Source organism: Eumetopias jubatus, unplaced genomic scaffold (assembly GCF_037043125.1).
Source record: "Eumetopias jubatus isolate StellerSeaLion01/CBP00866 unplaced genomic scaffold, mEumJub1_p1.0 scaffold_14, whole genome shotgun sequence".
Lineage (NCBI taxonomy): Eukaryota > Metazoa > Chordata > Mammalia > Carnivora > Otariidae > Eumetopias > Eumetopias jubatus.
The window spans coordinates 64428467-64453971 of NW_028274820.1; the positions used below are offsets into that span (position 1 = coordinate 64428467).

At 44.8% G+C, this 25505-nt stretch overlaps 1 protein-coding gene across 3 annotated transcripts in view; it reads right to left on the reverse strand.

Annotated features, from left to right (window-relative positions):
• PDE1C (phosphodiesterase 1C) overlaps nucleotides 1–25505 on the reverse strand; it is a 625988-nt gene that overhangs the window by 526864 nt on the left and 73619 nt on the right. Inside the window, exon 1 of one of the 3 annotated variants that reach the window (XM_088018711.1) lies at nucleotides 9788–9872. The exons of the other annotated variants lie outside the window; for them this stretch is intronic. Within the exon in view, the coding sequence (XP_087874837.1) occupies nucleotides 9788–9872 (85 nt within the window). Of the gene's footprint in view, nucleotides 1–9787; nucleotides 9873–25505 lie in introns of those variants that run through there. 3 annotated transcript variants of the gene reach the window in all.

Sequence of the window (25505 nt, forward strand, 5' to 3'; positions counted from 1 at the left end):
TTTATACAGAACTTACTATGTACCACATGCTGTTCGAAGTGCTCGATGTACATAACTCGTTTAATCCTCCAACACCCCAAGAGACAGGAAATATAATTATCCCCATTTAACAGATGAGCACATTGAGATACAGAAAGGGTAAGTAACTCGTCCAAGATCACAAAGCTAATAATCTGTGAAGCCAAAATTCAAACCAAGGTAGTCAAGTTCCAGAATCCATGCTCTTAACCTCTGTACATACCACCTCTCAAATCCAGCCAGCATTTATTAAGCAGAACCCATGCTAGACGCTCCCATACCTACTATTTATTATCACACTTATGGTGCATAATCAACAAATCTAGGAATATGAATTGAAGCCATGAAGCCTTCCTATACCATCAGAATGGACCTAACCCTGCTGACAAACACACACTTGGAAATCTTCACCTGTTCACCCCATTTCCCACTAGGATTTGATAACATAAAGGTGGAGTGGCTGGAAGGCTTAGGCAGCTACCCAGCCACCTGCCTTTGGTTACTTCCTTGAGTCTAGCTCAGTGGTTATCAAACTCACTGTGAATCAGAATTACCACACAAAATTATATACATGCAATCTAGGCTACTTATTCCAAGAATAATTTTAACTCTTTACTAGTCTTTCAACCAATTTACCTCTGCTTTGCTCTGAACTCTGCAAAGCATCTTTCACCAGAAATCCCAGTGCACCTCATTTAGCCATTCCCCTGAATCTTCCCACTCTGGGAAAGTTATGGTGGCCCTTAGGACTCAAGGCTCACCTCCTTCCTGAGTGGCAGAAACCACAGAGATTTTCTTACTCAACCAGTCATTTACACATGGAGAAACTGATGCCCATGTTAAGTGACTCGCCCAGGATTAAAGAGCAAGTTGGTAAGAAACTAACCCCAGTTCTCAATTCTGAGTCCAGAATTGGGCATTTCCCCCCATGGTTCTCCATGTTCTTCCAGAGTGTCTAGTTCATGCTATATTTGGCAAATGTTTACTAACTTCCAATAATAATAGTGCTATAGACTGTTTGTATCCCCCCCCCCAAAATTCATATGTTGAACATTAATCCCCAGTGTGATGGTATTAGAAGGTGGTGTCTTGGGGAGGTAACAAGGTCATGAGCATGGAGCCCTCATAAATAGGATTAGCACCCTTATAAAATATAAAAGAGACCCCAGAGAGGTCCCTTGATCTCTGTCATGTGAGGACACAGCAAGAAAATGGCCATCTATGAACCAGGAAGCAGGTCCTCACCAGACACCAAATATGCTGGTGCCTTCTCAGCCTCCAGAACTATGAGAAATCAATTCCTGTTGTTTAAGCCACCAGGTCTGTGGTATTGCTATAGCAACCCAAATGGACAAAGACAATGCCTAGGAGGTCTACTTGCATTTTATCTCATTTAATGTCCCAACCCAGCAAGGTAGATACTATTTATTATGTCCACTTATTGCTTAGGACACTGACCTTTAGCTATGTGATGCCACCTCTCTAAGATCACAACAAAAGGAAGATGGGGTTCAGAATATGAACCCCAAGTATCTAACTCCAGAGCCCGTCATATTCTGAACTCTAATAAGTCCAATTTAACCATCCCGCTGCCCTTTTTCTTCTGTGTCCCAGGACAGATCCACAGGCCTGGCTCAGAAGGTCATTCCTACAATGCTAGAACGACTCCAATTTCCCCATGGCCCCAGGTGGATTCTGCCAGGTCCGTGGAGGCTGGGTAGACATTCCAGGTACACTGTGTGGCCCAGGGAGGGGCATCAGTCCATGGGAAGGCAGAGGAGTGCCCAGTGCACACTATGCTCTTGTTCCTGTGTTGGGGACAAGCACGGCTGTACAGGGCTTCCTAGTGGCCACTCCCACACCAGCACAGGCTGACCCACTGCTGAGCCTGCCACAGTGCACCCACAAACCCTCAGGATCAGACCACTGACCTTCATCCACTCCCAGCCAGAGCCAGCTCTAGTCACAGCATGATTTCAGGTGAAGGGAAGGGACACTGAGCAAAGACACACAGTGTGACAGCCAGGCCCTGTGCATGGCACCTCACTCCCCAGGCTGTGGTTTACCCACAAGGGAGGTGGTACTGCCCCACTTGTTCTAAGAAGGAAACTGAGGCTCAGAGAAGCTAACTGACTTGCGTGGCCAGCACAGTAAGTCTTTGTGTGACTCCAAAGCCCAGGGTTTCTCACTACAAATGCAAGCTCTCCACTGACACGCATCCTTAAAACTGTGTACTCCAGTTGCTGGCCGACGATCAAAACCCCATCGTGAGAGCCTCATTCCTCAAGCTACAGATACAGCTGCCCTTTGTTGAAGGATAAATGCTGTGAAGAGTGGTGCACAAGTTTTAACCAGTATGAAGTCTTCCTTAATTGCAAGAAGCATTTTAATGGCATTTTAGAGTTAAAGCAATTTTTTCTTGCATAACTTCACCTGATCCTCACTACAGCTCCATAACTAAGATTCACACTCTCCATTTCACATATGAGGAAGCGGAGGCTCAGAGAGTGATTTGCCCTAGAGTCACAGTGGGGTCGGAGAGATGGGTGCCACAGTAGAGATGGCAAGGCCCAGGTTGCACAACCCCTCATTCCACATACCCCTTCACCTCACTCGGCTCCAGTCTTCTCAGAGATGGGAAGAGGAGGAAATTAGGTCCATGGGTACTGGGAGGTGGCTGCAGAATATCTTGCCTTGGATCCTTATTCAGTTCTTTGCTCCCCACCATCACCCCCCAACCAAGCAGGCAATACCCAAAGGTCTTGCCTCCACCCAGACAGACAAGCAGACAGGACACTCAGCCAAGCGAGCACAGAGACCACACTGGACTGAGAAAATTCTGAGCCATATGCACCAAGGGAGGCCAGGGGCCTCTATGCCCGGGCTGGAGGGTGGTCCCCACCCCAGGGCATGCAGCCGAGTCACCCTGGCCTCATTTACCACAGAGCCCGGCCCACCCTAGAAGCCCTGTGACAGGAGCATCCACCAGCAGACCTCCTCCACTTAGCCTGGGTTCCCAGCTCCCGCAATCCAAGGGTGGAACAGGAACACTCACTCCCGGCCCCCTGGGCCTCTGCTATCTCGGGGCCCCTTATGTTTCCTCCTTTGGGACAACCCCACAGAGAGAAACATAGGAGCAAGGGAGCCAGTGGTTGTTGCTACAGGAAACACATCCCTCTGTTAGCAACACCACTTCAGCACAAGCCTAGAATTTTCCAAAACACCAGGTTCATATTTGAAGGAAGCAGCTTCTTTGCCATACACCCAACCAACTTCACATCCTCCAAGCCCTTGGCTTCCAACATCCTAGAGGTCATCACTAAGGGGAGAAGGGAAGGGAGGGCCCCCCTGGAGCCCCATTTTCTCATCTGTGGAATGAGTGGTAAGGAGTACCAAAAGAGATTAAGTGAGGCCCACTCAGGTGGTTTAAAAAAAAAAAAGTGCTTTTGTTTTTTGCAGACATACTTCACTTAGTGGGGAAGGCTGTGTGTTTATATTTCAGGCAGCCTTGTGGAGAAGGTAAAAATCTGTGCATGCACTTAATAAAAACTCAAATAAATATCCAAGCCCCAGAAGATCAGGTGAGTTCTTCTGGAGAACAAGAATACTGCAACTCCCCCCATATCTATTTGTTCCATACTCAAATGCTGGTTCACAAGTACCTCACCAGAGTCAAATTACACTTGAACTTCAACATATGGCCTTAAATTAATACTAATCATTATAATCACTTGCTATAATCGAAAATTCAATGGTTTCCTAGGGATGGAACTCTCAAATCACCAACGCAGGATGACAGTCAGTGCTTTCTGGTATGGCACCTGTTGAACTTCATAGTCTTACTTCCAAGACCTCTTGACCGCAAACCTGATTTCATGACCTGAGAAAATTATATAAAGAGGACACAAGAACATTTGAGTTGGGACATGGGGAATGATGAGGCTGAAGAGGATCCCTGGTAGGAAGCAGATTAGCAAGCCCTGTTTCTTCGACCTGATATTCCTCCCAGGAGCAGCCCAGCCCCACCTGTGACAATGCTCTGACCCTTGCTGCCTGCACTGGCCCAGGAGACCTGGCAAACTCCCTGATCTCTCTTCATCGGGATGACAGGCTGGTTCCAAGGCTTAGGCAGAAATAAAGTCCACTGTGGGAGGCAGCATGGTGTGAGGCAAACTCTGGGCTGAGGGGTCACAGCAGATATGGTTTGAATCCAACTTGGCTACTTCCTAGCTTGCGACTTCCAGCAAATTAGTCCCTCTCAGAGTCTCTTAGGGGTTTCTTCTCCTACAATGGGGTCATAACAGATAACTTTCAGAGTTGTGAAAGGTGAGCAAATGAGCTGAGTAAAGTACCTAGCTCAGAGCCTGGTCCAAACCCCACAGCTACATATGACATGTGGCAGCACCTGTTCTCACTGCAGCCTTGACCGTCAATGTCCCAGAGGCCCCAAAGCCAGGGCACAGGCCTGTTAGGAGCCTCAGGCTTCCATGTCAGAGGGAACCCTCAATTCTTCTACATGGGGGTGTTATTGGTGCTTAGGGAAATTCCTCATTGTGAAGGACTGTACCTCACTCTGCAAAACATTTAATTCCTCTGGGCTCTGCTTACTGTCTATAGAGCCTGTCCACAGCCCCCCACCATACAACTACCAAAAGTGCACCATATATGCCCAAACAGCCCCTCGGCTGTATCACCCCCATGGAGAACATAGCTGAAGCCTTCTCCTTGCCAGTCTGAACCAGAAGTGGATGCCTCCCCTTAGCCCAGAAATGTCCACTCAATAAAGAGTTTTGTCAGAAGCCCTCCAAACTTTATTCTTGACCTTGTCACAGGGTGGGTCACATTTCCCCTCCTGCAGAACTCCCAAGACCTCCATTGTCCTCATCAGTTTCCCCTAGTAAGAATCTTTTGAGTTGCCAGTACCATAACATGAATTCTTTTAGTAAAGTCCTTTGACCTAGAAATTTTGCATTTATTAATTCAGACTAGAATAGGAAGTGGTTCCTAATGACAATGTCAGATACTTGAGAAAAGGAGCAATCTGGGAGCCACCAGGATCTCATCAGGATTCTCTCACATGGTAAGAGAGGGATGTCTACTTACTCCACCCTGCAGAAACAATGTGACTAGTTGGTGTAGGGGCCAAGGGCAGATCATCCCAAAATGTGCTACTTTTGTACGCAGATTACTTTCAGCGGAAAACAATCAAGGCCCAAAAGACTTAGAAACTTTGACCTTCCCCCTAACAGCCTAAAAGATTTAGAGGACCTGCTCCAAGAAGAGAGCCATTGATAACTACACTATAATATGAACTAGGGATGACAGAGAGGGAGGAACTTAGCAAAGTCTGTTTGTTAAAATTCCTCTCTATGCCCCCATTGTTTCTGAATGGCCCAGCAAACATTTGTTTAGCAAACATTTACTCATTCCCATCTTCTTGTGAATTGCTTTCCTTCCCTTTGAAGTTTCAGACCCCCACCTCCTTCTCCTCAGTTCAGGATGACATATATACCTCATTTTGTCTGCCTGTCTTTGGAATCTCATGTCTGTGTGGATTCCCAGTATGTACATAATTAACTTTGATTTTCTTCCATTCATCTGTCTCATGTCAGTTTGATTCTAGAAGAATCTTAAACGGTAGAGAAAAAATTTTTTCTTCCTAACACAGGCAACCATGGCTGTGGACTACAAGATATCTGTATGTTTCAAAGCAAGTCTTAACTGCCACACACTGATGTTGCAGGAATATGAGTCCTCCTACCTGGAAGAAATATTTGTAATATACATGACACAGCACTCACAAATTATACACACACACACACACACACACATATATGGGGGGGAGAGGTGCCCTTGAATATGTGGGAGTTAGGGACATCAATGCACCACACAATTGAAAATCCACATAGAACTTTAGATTCCCTAAAAACTTAACTACTAATAGCCTACTGTTGACTGGAAGCTTTATTGATAGTGTCAACAGTTGATTAACATACATTTTGTATGTTATATGTACAACATAATATATTCTTATAGTAAAGTAAGCTAGAGAAAAGAAAATGTAATTAGAAAAACCATAAGGAGGGGAAAATATATTTTACAGTACTGTACTGTATTTACTGGAAAAAATCCATGTATAAGTAGACCTGTGCAGTTTAAACCTGTTTTGTTCAAAGGTCACCCAGGGTCACCTGGGTATGTATATAGGTGTGTGTACACACACACACACACACACACACACAGACATATATGTATGCGTTGGGGCACCTGGGTGGTTCAGTCGGTTAAGTGTCTGACTCTTGATCTCAGCTCAGGTCTTGATCTCAGGGTCATGAGTTCAAGCCCCACATTGGGCTCCATGCTGGGCATGGAGTCAACTTAAAAGAAAAAATGACATGTGCATGTATAATGTATATTATTGATATATTAATTATATAATTATGTGATTGATATACGGTAATTGTCATATAATATATAGTATTATACTTATATATTATCTATCACTAACATATTAGTTATATGTATAATTAACATATATTATACACTGTACACTAAGAGTATATGCAAATTAAAATAAATGATAAAATCACCCAGAGGAAAAACATATAGGCAAAGGAAATAAAAATACAATTTTATAAAAGAAGTGAAATAACATGTGGAATTGAGATACTTCTGTACACCTCTCAAACCAGCAATGTTTTTGGAAACGATAGTGTCTGGTATTCACGAGAGTCCTATGAGCATTTTGATAAACTGCTGGTGGGAATGTAAGTGGGTATTTCCAGAGGTTAGTTGAGCAATAAGTGTGTTTTAAAATCCCTAAAAATAGGGCGCCTGGGTGGCTCAGTTGGTTAAGCGACTGCCTTTGGCTCAGGTCATGATCCTGGAGTCCCGGGATCAAGTCCCACATCGGGCTCCCTGCTCAGCAGGGAGTCTGCTTCTCCCTCTGACCCTCTTCCCTCTCATGCTCTCTATCTCTCATTCTCTCCCTCTCAAATAAATAAATAAAATCTTAAAAAAAAAGTTTAAAATCCCTAAAAATATACATATTCTTGGACCAAGCAGTTATACTTCTACAAATGAATTCTCAAAAGTATTTATGGATGTTCTCAAAAATTTAGTCTTTCTTCATTATCATGACAAAAAAAAATCAAAAGACACTAAATAACCAACAATAGATTGATTAAATAAATGCTTTACATATAGCATCAAACAAAGCTAATAAGATGTTAAATATCAAATATCATCATTGTGTTTTGTTTAAAAAAGTATATATACCAAAAAGTGCTGGGAGTATATAAAGATATATTAATATTTAGCATTGGGTGATAAAATTACAGGTGATTTTCGTCTTCCTTTTTTATTATCTGTGTTTTCTCAAATGTCTAGAATTGGCCTAAAATTTCTAAATTTGTCTCTTAAGGCACTTACAAGTTTCTACTTAGTAAAAAGTCATATATGGACAGATCACATCACCTCAAGAGTACAAATTCCTTGAATACCAGGTTCTAAGTCTGATTTATCTTCATCAACTACCCCCATGATATTAGCTTAGGGCCTTGAATAATGACAATTGCCATTTATTGAATGTGCACCATGAGGCAGGCATTGTGCTAAATTGTTACCTTTTAATGTAGTAAAATTCAATAAGCATTTTTTGAAGGAAGGAGGGAAGAAGAAGGACAGATGGCAATAAATGAAAAAATGTCCAGAGATCTGAAATAAGCTGGCAGCTCTCTCACCAGGAAGTGACCAGCTCACTTTTTGAGGTCCCTTATAACTTGCAGACCATACCAATGTGCCAAATGCTTTCTCCTAGTGAGGGCAGGAGCAAAAGCACGGAAGGGGTTAGGTGGGGGAAGACCACACTTTAAACCTGGGTTTTCGAAGCCACACTTTTTAGAAGATCTCCCCGGGAACTACCAGGGAAAGCTTTAAAAATCACTTTTAGAAGTCTTCTTACCAGATTCAAGAAAACTAATATTAACATGACAATGGCCTTTTAATGAATCACTTTTGACCTTGGCAACATTAAATTCATTTCTACACAAACTCCCCAGCAGCCACCATCACCATTAGAGGACGAAAGATAAATTAGACGCAGTTTCATAGGCGCCTAAGTAAGTAATTCAGGGCAGGGTGTGAGCTCTCACAAAGGATGATGAGGCCAAGGGAGGGCAGAGGGAGACCTTCTTTCTGATAGGGAAGGACAGCACAGGAGGTGGAGAGTGAGAGGCAGCATAGACAAGATTTCTCAAAGCAGAGTTGGGGAAATGGCATTCCCGGCTGAGGGAACAGCCAGAGCAAAGGCTCTGAAGGCTGGGATCTGGGCAAGGGCAAGCAATGATGAGTGTGTGGAAGATACAGGTTTGAAGTGACAGCTGAGGCAGGAAAGACTAGCTCGAGCCAAAATGGGGAGCCTTGGGGAGCAGGCTAAGGAGTTCAGACTTAATTCTGGAAGCAACGTGTTCAGTCCATGCCCCAGAAATCTTGGGCCACTTCATTAAAAGGAACAAAGTGTTCCAAAGATGAGCTCCTCTCCACTGGTCCCTTCTTGCCCCTGCCAATTTCCTGCTGCAGTGGCAAGCAGGAGCAGCCCACCAAAAAGCAAATTAACATATCCCTCATTTTCAAAGGTTTTGGGGTGAAGTTCAGATTTAAAGCCATGGTGACCTGAGCATACCCAGAAGTAGAAAAGCTGGAGCAGCTCCTTAGCACCTGGCTTTGCCCTGTTTTTTTCCAAACTCTGACATTCCAGAAAGGAAGCCTTCCTGGCCTTGCCCACCTCCTGGGAAGATGAGGAGGCAATCTCTGGCCAGTTGTTTCAAAACAGTGCACAACATGGGACCAGTAGTGAAAGCACTGAGAACTGTTCTCTTGAAATTCAGCCTCCAGAGCATCAGCCCTGTAGTCCTGCTACCTCTAATAGCCCCTCTGGTACCCCTCTTGGTAACAGGTTTGAGAAGGGAAGAAAACAGAGAGCCACAGGGAGTCCAGAGGACAGCGGACCACTTTATCTCAAATATTTCAGTAACATGATACATCCCTCCCTCCCCGCCTGCCTCCAGTGCCGGTCTGACATGCTCCTTTGCTCTCTCTCTTCCCCTCTTCCTCTCCCTCTCCCTACCTTCCTACATCCCTACTTCCCTCACCTGCCTTTCTCTGTGTCCCTTTCTCCTTGTTTCAACTTTTGTAAAAACTGTCCCTCAATCTGTCTCTGACTCTCTGTGTGTGTGTCTCTCTCAGCCTCTGCATCTCTTGTTTCTGTCACTATCTCCACATCTCTGCCATTCTATTAGTCTCTGTCTCTGTGTCTGACCTGATATCTAGGTGTTTCCATAATGTCTCTGTACGTCTGTCTTAGTTTCTATCATGTCCACGTCTTTCTGTCGCTTTCTGACTTCCCTCTCTCCGTATTTCTAGCTCCATCTCTCCATCTCCCTGCCTCCATCCCTGTCTCTATCCCTCCTCTCTGGTTTGCAGCAAGGAAATCGAGCGGTTCAGAAAGGGGTAACCCTGAAAACCAGCTCCAGCGGGCTGCCGGGGCAGAGCGGCGGGAGGGGCGCCGCGGGGACAGCCCCGCGCGGCGACCAGCCACTCACGCGGCTTCCCTGCCCTGTCACCGCTCCCCGGGACTCCCCTCGCGAGCGCCCCGCGGCCCAGCGGGACCCCTGACCGCCCCCCACCCCCGCTTAGAAAGGACCCTCGCCGCCACCGAAAAGGGTGTCTGCCCGATCCAGGAGTCGGACGGAGGGTAGAAAGTTCTCACCGATGGTGAAGCTGTAGCCATCGATGCTGAAAGTAGCGCTCCGGCATTTTTTGAAGCCCTCTTTCCTGTTGCCGGCGTCCGTCATGGCTCGGCCCGCGGTGTCCCGGGGTTCCCCGCGGCGGAGCGCGCAGCCCCGCGCCCGCGCCCCGCGCTCGGCGGTGTCCCCTCCCCCGGCCGCGCGGCGCGCTGTCCCCGCAACCCCGCCGCCCTCCCACTGCGAGCCCGACGCGCCGGCTGCGGGCGCTGCGGCCGCAAGTCCGCCTGAGGCGCTAGGCGCGCGGCGCGGTCAGCTCGCGGCGCCACTGCCCCATCCCCGGTGTCAAGTTCCAGGTAGGGCGCGAGGAGCGCCAGGAAAGGGAGGCGACCGGCGCCTGAGCGTGGGGACGGGGACTGAGCGGGTGCCGAAATTCCTGTCTTTTCCACTGTACTCTCTGCGGGCGCCGAAGCCAGTGCGCACGCCTGTTTTCTCTCTCAACTTCGCCTTCCCCTCTCTGGGGGCTGGTGGGGTTTGGGGACTCAAAGGAATGGCTAAGATCTGGAGTCGTGCTGCTTCTAGATGTTTTCTCTGGCAGGCAGGAGAGCTCCCAAAAAGCACATCAAGAGATGGAAAAGCAAACATCTAAGCCGGTCAGATGCTGCCAAAGTTTACTCCAAACAAGGAAATCAGGACAATCGCCACGCCCACTTCCTCCCAGCAGCTGTCCCCCTCAACTAGCCAGGAGCCCCGATAAGATTACTTCTCAACAGTCCCTCACCAGAGGTAATTATCAAAGCAACCCTTATTTGTGGCCACGTGCTTTCACACACAGGCTCGAAGGTGTGCGATTTACAGTCGTGTTCTAGCCCATTCCTAATGGCTCGCCCCAGCTCTCTCCAATATGGTTTTGCCAAATATTAGACTACTGGAATTTGTGGAGGTAAGAGATTTTGCCAATCCTACAGCTAACCCTCTTGTTACAGATGAGGGAACTGAGGCCCAGAGAGGCTTGAATAAGGTCCTACAGATAGAAAGGGGCAGGGTTTAGACATAGTAGTTTCTGTGACACCAGGTCAATCACTGGTCCTTCCAGTACCTGAAATGACTGGTAGGTGAGTTTTACACAGGAAAAATCATTCCCTCCGGTCAGCTAGCAGTTACTGAGGATCTACAGTTGCGTTGTTGTATGTCAGGGACTAGGGAGCTCATGTGAATAGACCAGAGCTGAGTCCCTTGGTGGAGTCCACCCAGTGTCACATGTACAATGACAGTGCTATGCTCAGGCTATTGGGGGACTACAATTAATTTAACTTCATTTGCTGTGATGGGATTTGACACAATTAATAAACACTTGTCAATCAGAGAGTCAATCAAGTATATTTAGAGAGTCAATCAGGTATATTCCTAATTGGTTCCAGTTGAGTTTAGGGAGCAGCGGGTCCACATGTCTTCAGAGCCTAATTAAAATTAGAAACCTTCTCCAAAAAAAGGCACATATGCACACATATGCAGTATTCTACCCACAATTTCAGGGGACCCATAAAACCCTCAAGCCCCCAGGTTAATGAATGTCTCAGGGAATTGAATCTCTTTCAATTCACCGTATATTTTCAGAGACATGGGTGTTTCTTTTTTTATGTCAGATGTCTTGGAACTTCAGTTATAAATTGTCTCAGGAAAGACCTAGACCCACACTCACATTGATAGTATGCTTAGATCAATAGCAAGATTAATTGATCCACAAGGCAATAGGTAACATGGGCCTCACGTCACACATAATGGCACATCTCAAAGCCAGGGGATGCTTCGACCCTGAGGTACTCCTTGAGACTGGAACTGGTTACAACATGAAAGCATTAAAAGGGCTCTAGAGACAGACACACCTGGGTCTGAAATCTGGTTCCACCGCTTACCAGCTATTTGACCGTGAGAAAGATGGTAGTTTCCTACCTACTACCTACTACCTACCTACCTACCTACAGGACTAATTCCTGAGTCTTGCTTTCCTCATCTTACGATGAGGGTTAAGTGAGAGGATGAAGCCCAGGTATACAATGGACATTCAGTTACTGCAATTGCCAGATGGCTCCCGAGTTTCATTAGGTAGACACTGGAAAATTCTTCTCCATGACAACAATGTATTTTGGTTATTGTTATCACCATTAATTTTATAAATAAAGAAAATTTTACATATAATGTTTTATGTATATTACCTAAAATATTATGTATATGTTTAAATTTAGTAATGATTAGGAGTTTCCAATAGTTCCCATTCCCCTGTATTTCTTCCACTTTCCCAAACCTTTAGCAGAAGCACCTGCCTTCTTTTGTGTCACTGTAAATCCTGGAGTGAGGAGCCTGAAAGCCCCGAGTGATAGTATCCTATAGTAAGTTATCAAGAAAAAAAAATATCCTAATGCAATGGAAATTTTTCCTTGAGTGAGCAAAATTAAAACTTGGTATTTAATCACTCTTAGCAGAAAAGCTTTTTGCAATACAATCTATAAAAATAATAACGTGATCATTTATCTGTCCCCTAAAGACTGGTAAAAATAACTTGCCTGAACAATTAGAACTGTTTTTAAACTGCTTCTCCCCAGAATCATTACCTCTCTCCCTGGTTTTAGAGACTGCCCACCTACAGAACCACTAAATGCATTGCTTCAAGTGCAGAGTCTCAAAGCAGCCTTCTCAGCGTGGAGCTCTTACACCAAACCAAGAGAAGTTGAATGCTAACATTACATAAGCCAAGAAAGAATGAGCTCGAGACTGAGATCAAAAGAAGCCTTGCTTTTGCTTGCTCTCTCAGAAATGCTCAGTCAAGAATGCTTGTGAAGAAAACTAAACCAAACAGCTAAGCAGATATACGGATCCTGCAATCTTCTTAGAGCAGGGGTTGACAAACGAATGCCAAGAGGCCAAATCCAGCCTGTCACCTGTTTTTGTAGTCTTCACGCTAAGAATGGCTTTCACATTTTTTTTAAGATTTTTATTTATTTATTTATTTGACACAGTGAGAGAGAGAGAGAGAGGGAGAGAGGGAGAGCACAAGCAGGGGCAGCAGACAGAGGGAGAAGCAGGCTCTCCGTGGAGCATGGAGCTCGATGCAGGGCTCAATTCCAGGACCCTGGGACCATGACCTGAGCCGAAGGCAGACGCTTAACGACTGAGCCACCCAGGCACCCCAAGAATGGCTTTCACATTTTTAAGTGATCGAAGAAAATTCAAAAGAAGACATGTTAAAACTTCTGACATGTTAAAACTATATGAAACTCAAATTTCAGTGTTAGAAAATAGACAGACACACTCCTTTACTTACATATTGTCTATGGCTTGCTTTTAAACCAAAAGGCAAAGTTTAGTTGTGCCCAGACTGTATGGCCTGCAAAACCAAAAACATTTTACTATCTGACCCTTTACAGAAAACGTTTGCTCTTAGATTATAGTAAATATCTTATACCTGTCTGGACTTGGACAACTTCTAGTTTTATTACATTTATTTTAAAATAAGTTGCGGGGGGCACTTGGGTGGCTCAGTTGGTTAAGTGTCTGACTTCGGCTCAGGTCATGATCTCAGGGTCCTGGGATCAAGCCCTGCGTGGGGCTCCCTGCTCACTGGCGAGTCTGCTTGTCTCTCTCCCTCTGCCCCTCCCCTGCTTGTGTGCATGCATGCTCCCTCTCTCTCTCAAATAAAATAAAATTAAAATCTCAAAATAAAATAAGTTTGGAGAGGAAGTATCCTTTTTTTTTTTAACTACTAGAGTGGATTCTAACAAGGATGGTACAGCAACAAATGTTTGATAAAGGAAGAAAGGAAAAAAACAATATACATAGTCATAGTTTGATCCAGTCATTAGCCAATATTAATTAGATTAAGATTAATCTCTTCCAAGAGGTAAAGCATGACCCTACTTCATCCCAAGAACTCAGTATCTAAATCAGCTCATGGCTCATGGATGAAATAATGTCCTTCAAAATATAACAACTACATATGAAAACATAAAAATCTGGCAGGATACTCCTCTGATTCAGGTACTACTGTCACGTCCTTTGAAACTCCCTGTGTAGGGGCTGATTCCTGTTTCTATATGAGAAAGAGTGCCAATGGCATGTATTCATTGCTCATTGATCTTTAAACTTCTAGAAGAAGATGAGACACTATATGTAGCATATGTTATCAAAAAGTCAGCTTTCTAAGAAAATAACTTTTCATTTGTCATACCAAAGAAAAGACAGCTCTTCAACATTTCATTAATACATTTCAACCATATTCAGGTAGGGAGTTGTCTATCATTTGGAATTCTCCCAAAAGCCGATGGTCTAAGAATTGTAAACCCAAGGTGGCCCAATAAAAGCATTGTTCACACCCCTCATGAATACCGAGCCGTCTGACAACCACTCCAAATTCTGAGAAAGGCCGCCTTGCATTCACGTGATCACAGAAATGGCTGCAGACACAATAAGTTTCTGAACTGCAATTCTGCCCCTCTGGCTATAATTGGTAAGGTGTAGATGGAGCTAATGAGTATCTTTTTTGGGAACAGGAATTATGAGAGGTGAAAAGAAAGTTCTAGTACATTTCAGGGGTGCCTGGGTGGCTTAGTTGGTTAAGCATCCGACTCTTGGTTATGGCTCAGGTCATGATTTCAGGGTTGTGGGATCGACGCAGGACTCTGCACTCAGCGTGGAGTCTGCTTATCCCTCTCCCCCGCCTTTGCCCCTCCCCCACACACATGCACACAAGAACTCTGTCTCTCTCTCAAATAAATAAATAAATAAAACCTTTAAGAAAGAAAGGAAGAAAGGAAGGGAGGAAGGGAGGGAGGGAGGGAGGAAGGAAGGAAGGAAGGAAGGAAGGAGGGAAGGAAGGAAGGAAGGAAGGAAGGAAGGAAGGAAGCTAGTTAGTTCTAGAACACTACAGACCCATTCCAGCCAGTATCTGAAAATCAGCTTCTAAGTTCCATAAGATACCCTAATACCTTATACTGTATTTCCTCTTTGTGAATGACCCAGCATAAGGGAGTTTCTCTTGCTCACAACCAGGAGTGTTCACTAGTCCACCAAACATACTTCCTTCAAGGCAGAGCACAGAGGAAGAAGAAATGAACAGAGAAAGGGAGGAATGAAACTAACATTATTGAATGCCAACTATGTGTTAGGCATTATGCTAACCAAGAAACAGCCCCCTGCCTTTGAGGACTTTACATGAAGAGTAAGTCCCAGTCTCTGGCACAGAGCATCAGAATGAGAGAGCAGTCTCAGAAAGTGCGTATCTAAGGAGGCAAGTCCTCTTCAGCTGTCACTAACACCCCTCTCAGTTCCATTTTGTTCCTACCCTATTGCTTCCCTAGAGCCCATTCTTTACTTCTCATATTAATTAGGCCCAGGGATGGCAGATACCATCTATATAAACAGGGAGAACAAAAAGCAAAGTACCTACACCCCTGAGGATCCAAGAAAGGTGCCAGAAAGATACCTGGAAGACCCTGATGGAGATTACAGAATTCTATTTGCACAATGAGGCAACTTTGTTTTGTGATAGGGACGGCCTCCTGTCTATTCTTTTTCCTAAGTTTACATGTTATTAGTGCATTTGTGAACGTGACTATTTTTCAGTACCTGCCTTCAGTGTCTCAAAAAATTCTTCAGTGTTGGGGCACCTGGGTGGCTCAGTCATGATCCCGGGGTCCTGGGATCTAGCCCCACATCAGTCTCCCTGCTCGGTGGGAGGCCTGCTTCTCCCTCTCCCACTCCCTCTGCTTGTGTCCCCTCTCTCGCTGTGTCTCTCTCTGTCAAATAAATAAATAAATAAATCTTAAAAAAAAATTCTTCAGTGTCAGAAAATATTAAGTAGCACTGAGAATTTGGGGAGATCCTTCCAATAGCCTTTGTAGCCTGGAGATTTTGAGAATGGGAGACATTCTGCAGTAGTGACAAAATGCCTGTCTTGAATTTATTTTACATAATCCAGAATACAAGCCTGGAATATTCTTCCCCCTCAGGCCACCTGGTTTGCCTAGAGACCTCTTCCTCAACCTTCAAGTCTCCACTGATGTCCCAGGTCCTCCAGAAAGCATTTCCTGCCTGTCCTTCCTGGAGGAAGGTGGCCACTCCACTTTAAGCCTCCCCAGGACCCCGTTCTGCATCTTCATCCTAGAATCATCACGCTGCACTCATACTGCTTTTTTGCACACTGGTCACCCCGTGAGGATATGAGCTGCTGGTAGCAGGGATGGGTCTTCCATCCCAGCCCCGGCACAGTGCCTGGCCCAGAGTAGGCCCTCATTAGATTTAATGGAGTAAAGACTGAACACAGATGTAATATGCAATGCTTCATGCCAAGAGGTGACATGATGGGGTAAGATAATCATTCTCAGGCATTCCCTCTCTCCATTCATCCTCCATGTTCTTCTATGATGAGCTTTGGAGCCAGTTCAAAACACAGTTCCATGATAAACAGGTGAACAACATTTAAAATTAATAAAATAAAACAAAAAGATCCTCTACTTGCTAGCTGTGTGACCTTGAACAAGTTGCTTAGCCACTCTGAGTCTGTTTTTTCTTCTGTAAAATGGAAACATAATGTGTATCTCATAGGGAATAGGTGAATTATAATATGATAATTTATGTTAAAGACTTACCCTGCGGGCACCTGTGTAGCTCAGTCCGTTAACCATGCAACTTTTGATTTTGGCTCAGGTCATGATCTCAGGGTCCTGAGACTGAGCCCCACGTAGGGCTCCACGCTCAGCAGGGAGTCTGCTTGAGATTCTCTGTGTCTCCCTCTCCCTCTGCCCCTCCCTTCTGCACTCTTTCTCTCTCTCTCTCTCTCTCTCTCTCTCTCTAAAATAAATAAATAAATCTTAAAAAAAAAAGACTTACCCTGAACTTGACTCATGATAAACTTTCAGTAAAAATTTTTTAACATTATCATCATCACTAGGACACTAGGTCCCTTTTGTGCTTGTTTTCTACATAGAGTGTTTGAGATGAGCCATACTCAGAGGCAAGAGAAACAAGGCTTAGGGCTTGCTCACTCCTGGGTCCAAGCCCCAGAGAAGCAATCACCCCATGAGCGATGGCGCCAGAGGCTCTGTCACTCAACCGAGCTGTGGACACCCGCAGGGTTCTTCAGAGCTGGAGTCCAAAGCTTGGACAGGGCGGCTCAGACAGCACCCTGAGGAGATGCTCACTTAGTCTCCACCCACACACACACCAGCTTCCAATGGCCTCCCCATTCCACGACACTTCTGTCATCTGGGCATTAGCACATTTAGTAGGTGTGCTGTGGACCTCATATTCCAGGCCTCCTGGCAGCATTAACTCTGTAGACCACAGCTGCATCCTTAGGGTGTCTTTTTGTTCCTGGGCACCCAGGGCACGGCTTGCTCCTAGTTTGCCTCCTACCTTTCTTGCTAATTCCTTTACTGGTGTGGAACCAGGAAGCTTCTCATCCTGGAAGCTCTTATCTTCTCACAACATTCCTTCTCCACCGAGCAATCCTCTTCACTCTTGATAGCTCCATTAATGACTCTCCAGTGTCTATTTCCAACCCAGATCACTTTCCTGAGCAGCAGGGCATCTCCTTTTTCTTCAGAAGGTCTGACAGGCACTTAACCTCAACTCGTCCAAACCTGAACTCTTCGTCTTCCTCCTCTGTCCCCAGAGTTCCCTTGGGGTGCTGGAGAAGGGGGTAATGCTTCCACGCCCCTTCCCAGGCTAGGCCCACCCTTACCGCCCTCTTTCCAGCTATCCCCCTAGGAAGATTTCTTCTCTGATTGATTAGGGTTCCCAAGCTTTCCTGGAGCAAAATTACTAAGGCAAGGATCTCTGTTGGGAAGAGCCTATATGGCATGTCTGTGAGGATGGGAATAAAGTGCCCTTCTCCTGGGGGAGGCAGCCCATGCCAGGCCAAATACAGAGCTTGGTGAGTGCAGCATAGACTGAGCACCGCTCCTACATGGTCCCTCATAGTCAGGCATTTTTGGGTTCCTAGCCCCAACACCTCACTATTAACCTCCAACAGTCCCATCTTGGTAAATGGTCCTCCCAACCACTCTATCGTCAGATCAGAACCTGTGAGTCATTCCTGTCCCTTCTGTGTCTCTCATCCAAACAACTACCCAAATGTCTGGCATCTCTCTGCTCCTCTCCACACTCCCCTGTCCCTCAGTCCATGAATCTGGTTGTGCTTCTTGGCCCAGGCAACCTCAGGGCACATGATGACTCCGGAAGACCCCTTTTGGCCACCTCTGTTTCATTATCTACCTTTAGATTCATACACTTTTCTCTGTGGTGAAATGATTACAATAGTCTTGAATTCACACTTATGCCTTCATTTCAGAGAGCCTGAACTGAGCTCTGGACAGGAACACTAGCCTTGGCCAGCACCTGTCTCCCTGCCACCGTCCTGCAGCCATTGACTCTTCTCCCTGGGGAGGCCACTGAGGAAAGGCCCCTGGACCTGAGTCAGAAGCCCAGCCCTGGGTGACGAGTCAGGTCTGCTAGACATGTGACCCCTGGCAAGTTGCTTAATTACCTGAGTCTCACCTTCTTCTCTCAGATGGGCAAAATCAGGCCTCCCTTACAGGGCTTTATAATTGCAAATGTTACAAGTGAAAATGACTTCAAAAAGATCTTTCAAAGTAGGGACCGTATCTGACTCACTTGTTTGGCATCTTACACGATGCCCGGCATGTAAATCCCCATAAGAAGTGGTTGAATGAATGATTAGTGCACAGCAGTCATGGCACCAAGTGGACTTCAAACAGTACAAAGTGTTCCCCAAAGAAGAAAAGTCAAATTGGAGCTGATGATTCCTCTGCCTATAGAACAGCCTTTCAACCTTCCTCATGAGACTAATGCTTTGGGCAATTTTAATAAGGTGGCACTAAATTTAATAAGGTTTCCCGAAATCATAGCAGGTATTTAAATTCGGTTTAAATCTGACTTCCATTCAACTTGCCCACACTCTTAAAAGTATAATTTTTTACTAGCAGTCACTATCATTATGCCCCATGGCCCACAGTGGCCACTGCCTCCCTGCTGTTTTGTCTCTACACAAAGCCAGCCTCATAGACATGAAGCTCCATCACTCCCCAAGAGAGCATGAACATGGCTCATGACAACTATGGAACAGGGACAAAAGTCAGGTTCCCTGACCAGAGCACCCAGACCCAATGGAACTCAAAGGCACCATGGCAAACCCATGGGCTGACCTTCTATATCTCTGCAGGAAAAACAGTCACAGATATCTTAGGCAATGGTGTGTTTGAGCCATAGTTTCTTCTGGCTGCAACTACCTCTGACTTTTATTTAGTGTGCTATAAGATTAGTCAGTACCAGGTGTGGGGATGGTTTAGCCCGGTGATGGGTATTAAGGAGGGCACGTATTGACTGGAGCACTGGGTGTTATATGCAAACAATGAATCATGGAACACTACATCAAAAACTAATGCTGTCATGTATGGTGATTAATATAACATAATAAAATTAAATTAAAAAAAAAGATTAGTCAGTACCTTTGGGTCACCCAAGTGTGCTTGGGTACCCACTGCTCAGCAAAGGCAAAGCACAGGTGCTTCAGTGCCACTTAAAACAGTGGTTCTTAACACCAATAGCATGCTGAAATCACCTATGGAACTAATAAATCATACAGACACCAAGACTCACCAGAACAGATTCTGATTCACTGGTCTTGAATGGGAAGTCTAAGCACTGGTATTTTTTTAAAGCTCACTGGATGATTCTAGTGAGAAGCCAGGGATAAAAACCACTACTGGTTTGCAATATTCATCCCAAACATTCCTGGTCTATTTCCAACCTGTTTCCATCATGATGTTTCCATCTGGCTCCTGACTCCAGGCCATGTCTTCCATTGCAAACCCCACCTGTACTTGGCTTCCTTCTTGATTCCTGACTTTCTCTCAAGGGCTTCACTTAGATACACCCTATCAACTCTTCTCATTTCAGACTTCCTTGAGAGGGTTCTGACATTCTGTTGCTTCCTGGGGGCCAACAGGAAAAATAATAATAATCTTATATATGATAATATACAATTATATATAAATATATATATATATGGTGCCACATCCTGACTTAGTTTGCATAACTGACCTCTGTAACAAATATCCAAAGTCTCAGTGGCCCACCACCATAATAAAGATTTATTTCTTGCTCATCACAAAGCCCAATAGTGAGTAGGGGAGGTGTGTAACTGTGGACTTATTCAGGGACCCAGACTCCTTCCACCTGGTCACCCCACTGACCCCTAGGTCCCCAGAGTCCTCCACTGGATACTCCACATCTAGCTGGCAGATGAAGGAAGAGAAAAAAGGTGGAAGACCATGAAGAAAAATTTTAGGGACTAGGCCTGGAAGAAACACATATCCCTTCTTCCCACATTCCATTAGCCAGAAATCAGTCATATGGCCCCACCAAATTGCAAGAGGGTGTCTGAGAAATGAAATTAAGAAAGAAAAGAGGGTTGGTAAATATGAATCCTCTGAAACCCTATCCTCACCACTGTTTTGACAAAATTTGACATCCAATTCACCAGGTGCTGACACAGTTTATACCCGTGTGCTAGGGCTGAGGAAAAAGATCTGCCCACAAATCAGAGTTATAACCTTTCAGTCTTAAATCCAGGCTCAACTGACCAAAGCACCTAAGCCCACCAACACGATATAAATTAAAGCTTTGCCCCAGAAAGAACACCTCTTTTCATGTGGTCTGTTGTTGGTGTTATCATTTACAGAAGGTTTAAGAGTATAAACAGTTTTAATAGTATATTATAGCTCTGACTTTAGAAAGCAAGCCAAAATTATAATTCATTTGAAATAATTCAGTTGAAAATTGCATGATTCCTGTGACATATGATTTTTTTCTTTCTCTAACTAGGAAACATAAATATATAGAAATAGAAAAATGCCAGTATGTTAAGAGGCAAGAGGAATAACAGAGAGAATGGGTGAATGATCTTTAGTAGGCCAGCAAAATTTGCCACATCAGAGATGCTTGATGAGGCTCTGGGGAATGGGGGGTTAGAATAAATACAGAGCATCCAAGGTAACAACTTGCATAGCAATAGGTCCCAAATGGACCACCTGGTATAGGTAGAATCAGCTCCCATATGCACTTGGACATAGGTAAGGGAGCACAGTTTCTTAGGGGTCTAACATGGGTCAGGCCACCATGTGGCAGGCTCTATTCTAAGTACTTTATGCATACATCTCATTTCAAGCCTTCCAATAACAAGAATGCGTTATGGAGTTAAGAGTTTCTCACTGCGGTTCTGAAATCCCTGGAGAAAGTAATTCCTCTCAGTGGCAACCTTGGCAACAGAATTATCAAGAGTGCCAGGAATGCTGGAACCAAAGAAAACAGACAGGCAGCCCAAAAGAGGATTTCCGACACCAAAGTGGATCCACCTATTTGGATCCAACTATTTCATACTACAAGTACAAAATGACTTATAATAGATTCTCCTCCATCTGCTGTTCACTGGCAGCTAAATTCATCTCGTACTTTCTTCCAGCTTAGTAATTCACCTCAAACAGGATAGCAAACATGTTCTTTGTCACCAGCAAACATGTACCACACAGATATACACAGCTAGCTACACACACACACACACACACACACACTCCATTTTTGTGTCCTGGAGGTGGCCTCTGCTGTTGATGATGATGATAAGGATGCTGGGGTTTTGGAGATAATGTGACAGACCAACACAGTTAGAGTAAAGATAAACTACATTTAAGAAAAAAGAACAAACTATAAAGTAGGATACAATATGGTTGCAATTATGTAAAAATACACTTTAGAAAGACAGGAAGGAAACACAGCAAATGGTGATGATGATTATATTCTGGTGCTGGGGTCATAGGTAACTTGGTTTCCCAGAGCTAGTGAGTTCAGGCTTGTCCTAGTTCACATGGCCATAGATTGGCTGCACCCTTGGTGGCCTCCCACCCAGGAACATCAGTGAAATTTGGTTTCTTCTTTTATGTGTCCTCCAAATGTCCTCCAAATGTTGTACTATGCCCATAATTGCAAAAGAAAGAAAAATACACGTTTTAAAAGTCAGTTGTCAGTACAGACATGGATATCCAAATTGATTCCTGTATTCTCATGTTTAAAAACATTTTATAATTTGAAATGTATATTAGGGCACCTGGGGGGTCACTCGGCTAAGTGTCCAATTCTTGGTTTCAGCTCAGGTCATGATCTCAGGGTCCTGGGATCAGGCCCCATGTTGGGCTCTGCACTCAGGAGGGAGTCTGCTTGAGGATTCTCTCTCTCTCTCCCTCTCTCCCCCTGCTCTCTCTCTCTCTAAAATAAATAAATAAATCTTTAAAAATAAGAATAAAATAAAATGTACATTAAACTAAATTATCCTGAGCCAGATCAATGACCCATCCCTAGACTATAAGCTTTATGGGGGCAATGTCTGTTTCATTGACTGATGTACTCCAAATACCTAGAACAACATCCAGCACCTAGCAGGCAGTCAGTACTTGTTGAGTAAATATATGAATATTCTGGGTCTGACAGTAGCTTCAAGAAGAAATATGGAAATTAACATGTCAGCCTTCTAAGTCAATCCTCCATGGACCTGGGTAAGATGGTCCATCTTTACCACAGGTTGAGTAAACAATAATTCATGTTCATTGCCCAAAAACTCCTGGTTCCTCTTTTTAGAAGGGATTTCATTCTTCCATCATACCGGGACCTAATAAAAAGATCCTGCTACCGCTATCATCAGTAATGCGACACCTTATATATTGGTACTTTATAAAATATTAGGCATGTTCACCATACAAGGCAAGCTGATGCCAAACGAAATAGATTACACACTTGAGTGGTTGAAATTCTAAATTATGATCATGAATTTTAAAAAAAAATCTTCATGGGTAGGGAAAGCGCAAAGTCTCTACATTGACGAGATGACGGAAATCTCAGAATCACAAGCAAATTTTTCCAGATGTTGATTACCCCCAAAACTCTACCAGAGAATCAGTCTATATTATCATGAGAAAAGATAGCTGTTATAGTTAGCAGCAGGTGGGAGTATTAATGATTTAATGCTGAGATGCTTTTGTCAGCTATTTAAGTTACAAAAAAGGTATTTTTTTGCATTGTGATAAATTCTTGCACATCTATTTGGCAATCAAATTTTCTAACAAAATACCTCTCTAGACAGCAAAGGGCATTTGGAAGAATGGAGGTAATTGGGTTTCTTCTTTTCATATGAGTTGCCTCTTGGCTTCATTAATTCTCTCTCTGATTTTGAAGATATCCTGCAAACCACAAAGCATTGTCATTAACACGTAGCCTGCACTCAGCACATGGTTATGGGAGCAACTAAAAATGTGTGACAGCCGAAGTGCATCTCAAGGAAAACTAAAGGGTGCTGGAAATGCAAGAGCATGTGTTGGAAATAATAAGAAGTGGAAAAGGGTAAAAATGAGGTGTTAATTCAGTGATTAAATTGAAAGAAGGAAGAGAAAAGCCAATAGGTCCTTCTAGTAGTTGTCTTCATTTTCAACTCCTGTTCGTCCTGTGCCAACCCTCTCACATACACATCGCCTTTAGCCCTCACAAGAATTCCCATTTCTCACATGAAGAAACTGAGGCCAACCACAGCAAGGGGGATGTGAGATCTAAATGGGGACCAATCTGACTCCTCTCCAGGCCTCCATCCACAATGCTAGGCTGCCTCTCTTCACCTTCCGAAAGGTGTAAAATTCCAGACACTCCCATCTGATGGTCCCTCCACTCACTCTTACTTTTTCAACTTCTTCCTTTTTTAGTAAAGTCCAAAGAAATAACTGAACAGGAGGAGACCGGTGCTAGTTAGAGGTCTCTTCCTTTCCCAGACGCACACCTCGAATACGGAGCTGCGGCCCCGAGGTTCACTGCCCTTGAGCTGCCCTTGAGGTTTCTCTCCCTGGGGGAGGGAGCCTTTAGCCACCTCCCAAGCTTCTCCCCCACCCCCAATTCCAAGTATCTTTGGTGGGCTTTGTTCCCATCCACAGCACTGGCTCAGACCTCCCACAGCTTCCTGCTGTACCACAAGAAAGGAGAAAACCCCAGATGCCGTGAAGATGACTTGCCCTGAAATCAGCAGCTGCTCAGGGGACTACAGACCTGCTTCCCTGATACCCAGATGGAGCCTTGAAACCTCTCAACAGGGACTCTCCTGGGAAGATGGGAGGGACATCCAGCTGTCTTGAAGGAGTAGGAAGGAAAAGAAAAATTGGAGAAAATGTGCATGAGTGCCCAGAGGCCCAGCGTCCAAGCCCCACAGTCCACCTGCCTTGGTCCCTGCCTTCAGGCAGCTCACAGTTTAGACCAGCTGACCCTCAAGTGAATAGATGAATAGACATAGACGGTGCCAAGACAGAGGGAAGTTAGGGGAGGGGATGCAGCATGAGGACTATTAGTCCAGCCCACAAATTCCTGGAGGAGATAACATATCTCCTTTTTGTGTCCTGGAGATAATGCTAGTCTCATTTTTGAAATAGAGTGATAAAAGGCCATAAGCAAAAGTGATCGGGTTTTTTTATTTTTAGATTATTAGTGTCATTTTCACCCCAACCACTTTCACATCATTTTCATCCTGCCCATACTCAGTCATGCAATAAAACATCGCGAAGAACAGCACAAGCTCCATAGCCATACGCTCTCATTGGCCATATGACCTTGGGCTCTGCCTCAGTTTCCTCATGCCTGATCACAGTACCTCATATGGGTGTCGTGAGAATAAATGGCTCAATATGTGAAAGGTGCTTAGAACAGTGTCCAGCCGGTGGTAACGACTCACAAATTTGTCAGCTATTGTTCTTATTGTCACTGTTACCTTGTTTTCAAGCCCTATGCATTTCCCTGCACTTTTGCATACTGTCTCTTTGACACAGTCACCTGTGAAGAGTGGGAAGTCATAGGTAAAGGGACCGAGTCAGAGAGGGGTATAGACTGCCCTGACAACTAGTTAGTGCAGTTCTTGCTCCAGGACTTCTGATCGCCCACGATTTCCAGCACTTTGCGACACTCCTTAGGTTGTTTACAAACGCTGAACTCTCAGAAGAAAGTTCCTTGAAAAGCCTTAACGACTGCAGTGCTCCTTCCACATAAACAAGGAGGAAAATGGCACTAGGAGACAAGGCGACTGGCAACAGTGAACACATCGGAGGACCTCACACCTGGAGTTAACTCGGGGATGCTTGGAATCAGAACCGAGTCTCCTTCTGAGTGTGATGAAATCCTTCCACACTCCAAAGTCTCACAGCATCCCTGTGTCCAACACTCCCCAAACCGTCACCACCCACAGCATCAGGAACTTTGGAAAACACAGGTTCTTCTCCCCCACTGCCACCCCTGGGTCGCCGGCCACGCAGCTGTGCTTTGCCGCCAGCACCGCTGGGGGGCGCCCGTGTGTTGGCAAGGCTCCACTCTGCACCACTTGGGACGGTCACTTAACAGAAAAGCAACAGGACTCAGCCATCAAAAAGAACGAAATCTTGCCACTTGCCACGACGTGGCTGGAACTGGAGGGTATTATGTTCAGTGAAATAAGTCAGAGAAAGACAAATACCATATGATCTCACTCATATGTGGAACTGAAGAAACAAAACAGATGAAAATAGGGGAAGGGAAGGAAAAATAAAATAAGGTAAAGAACAGAGAGGGAGACAAACTATAAGAGACTCTTAACTATAGAAACACACTGAGGGTTGC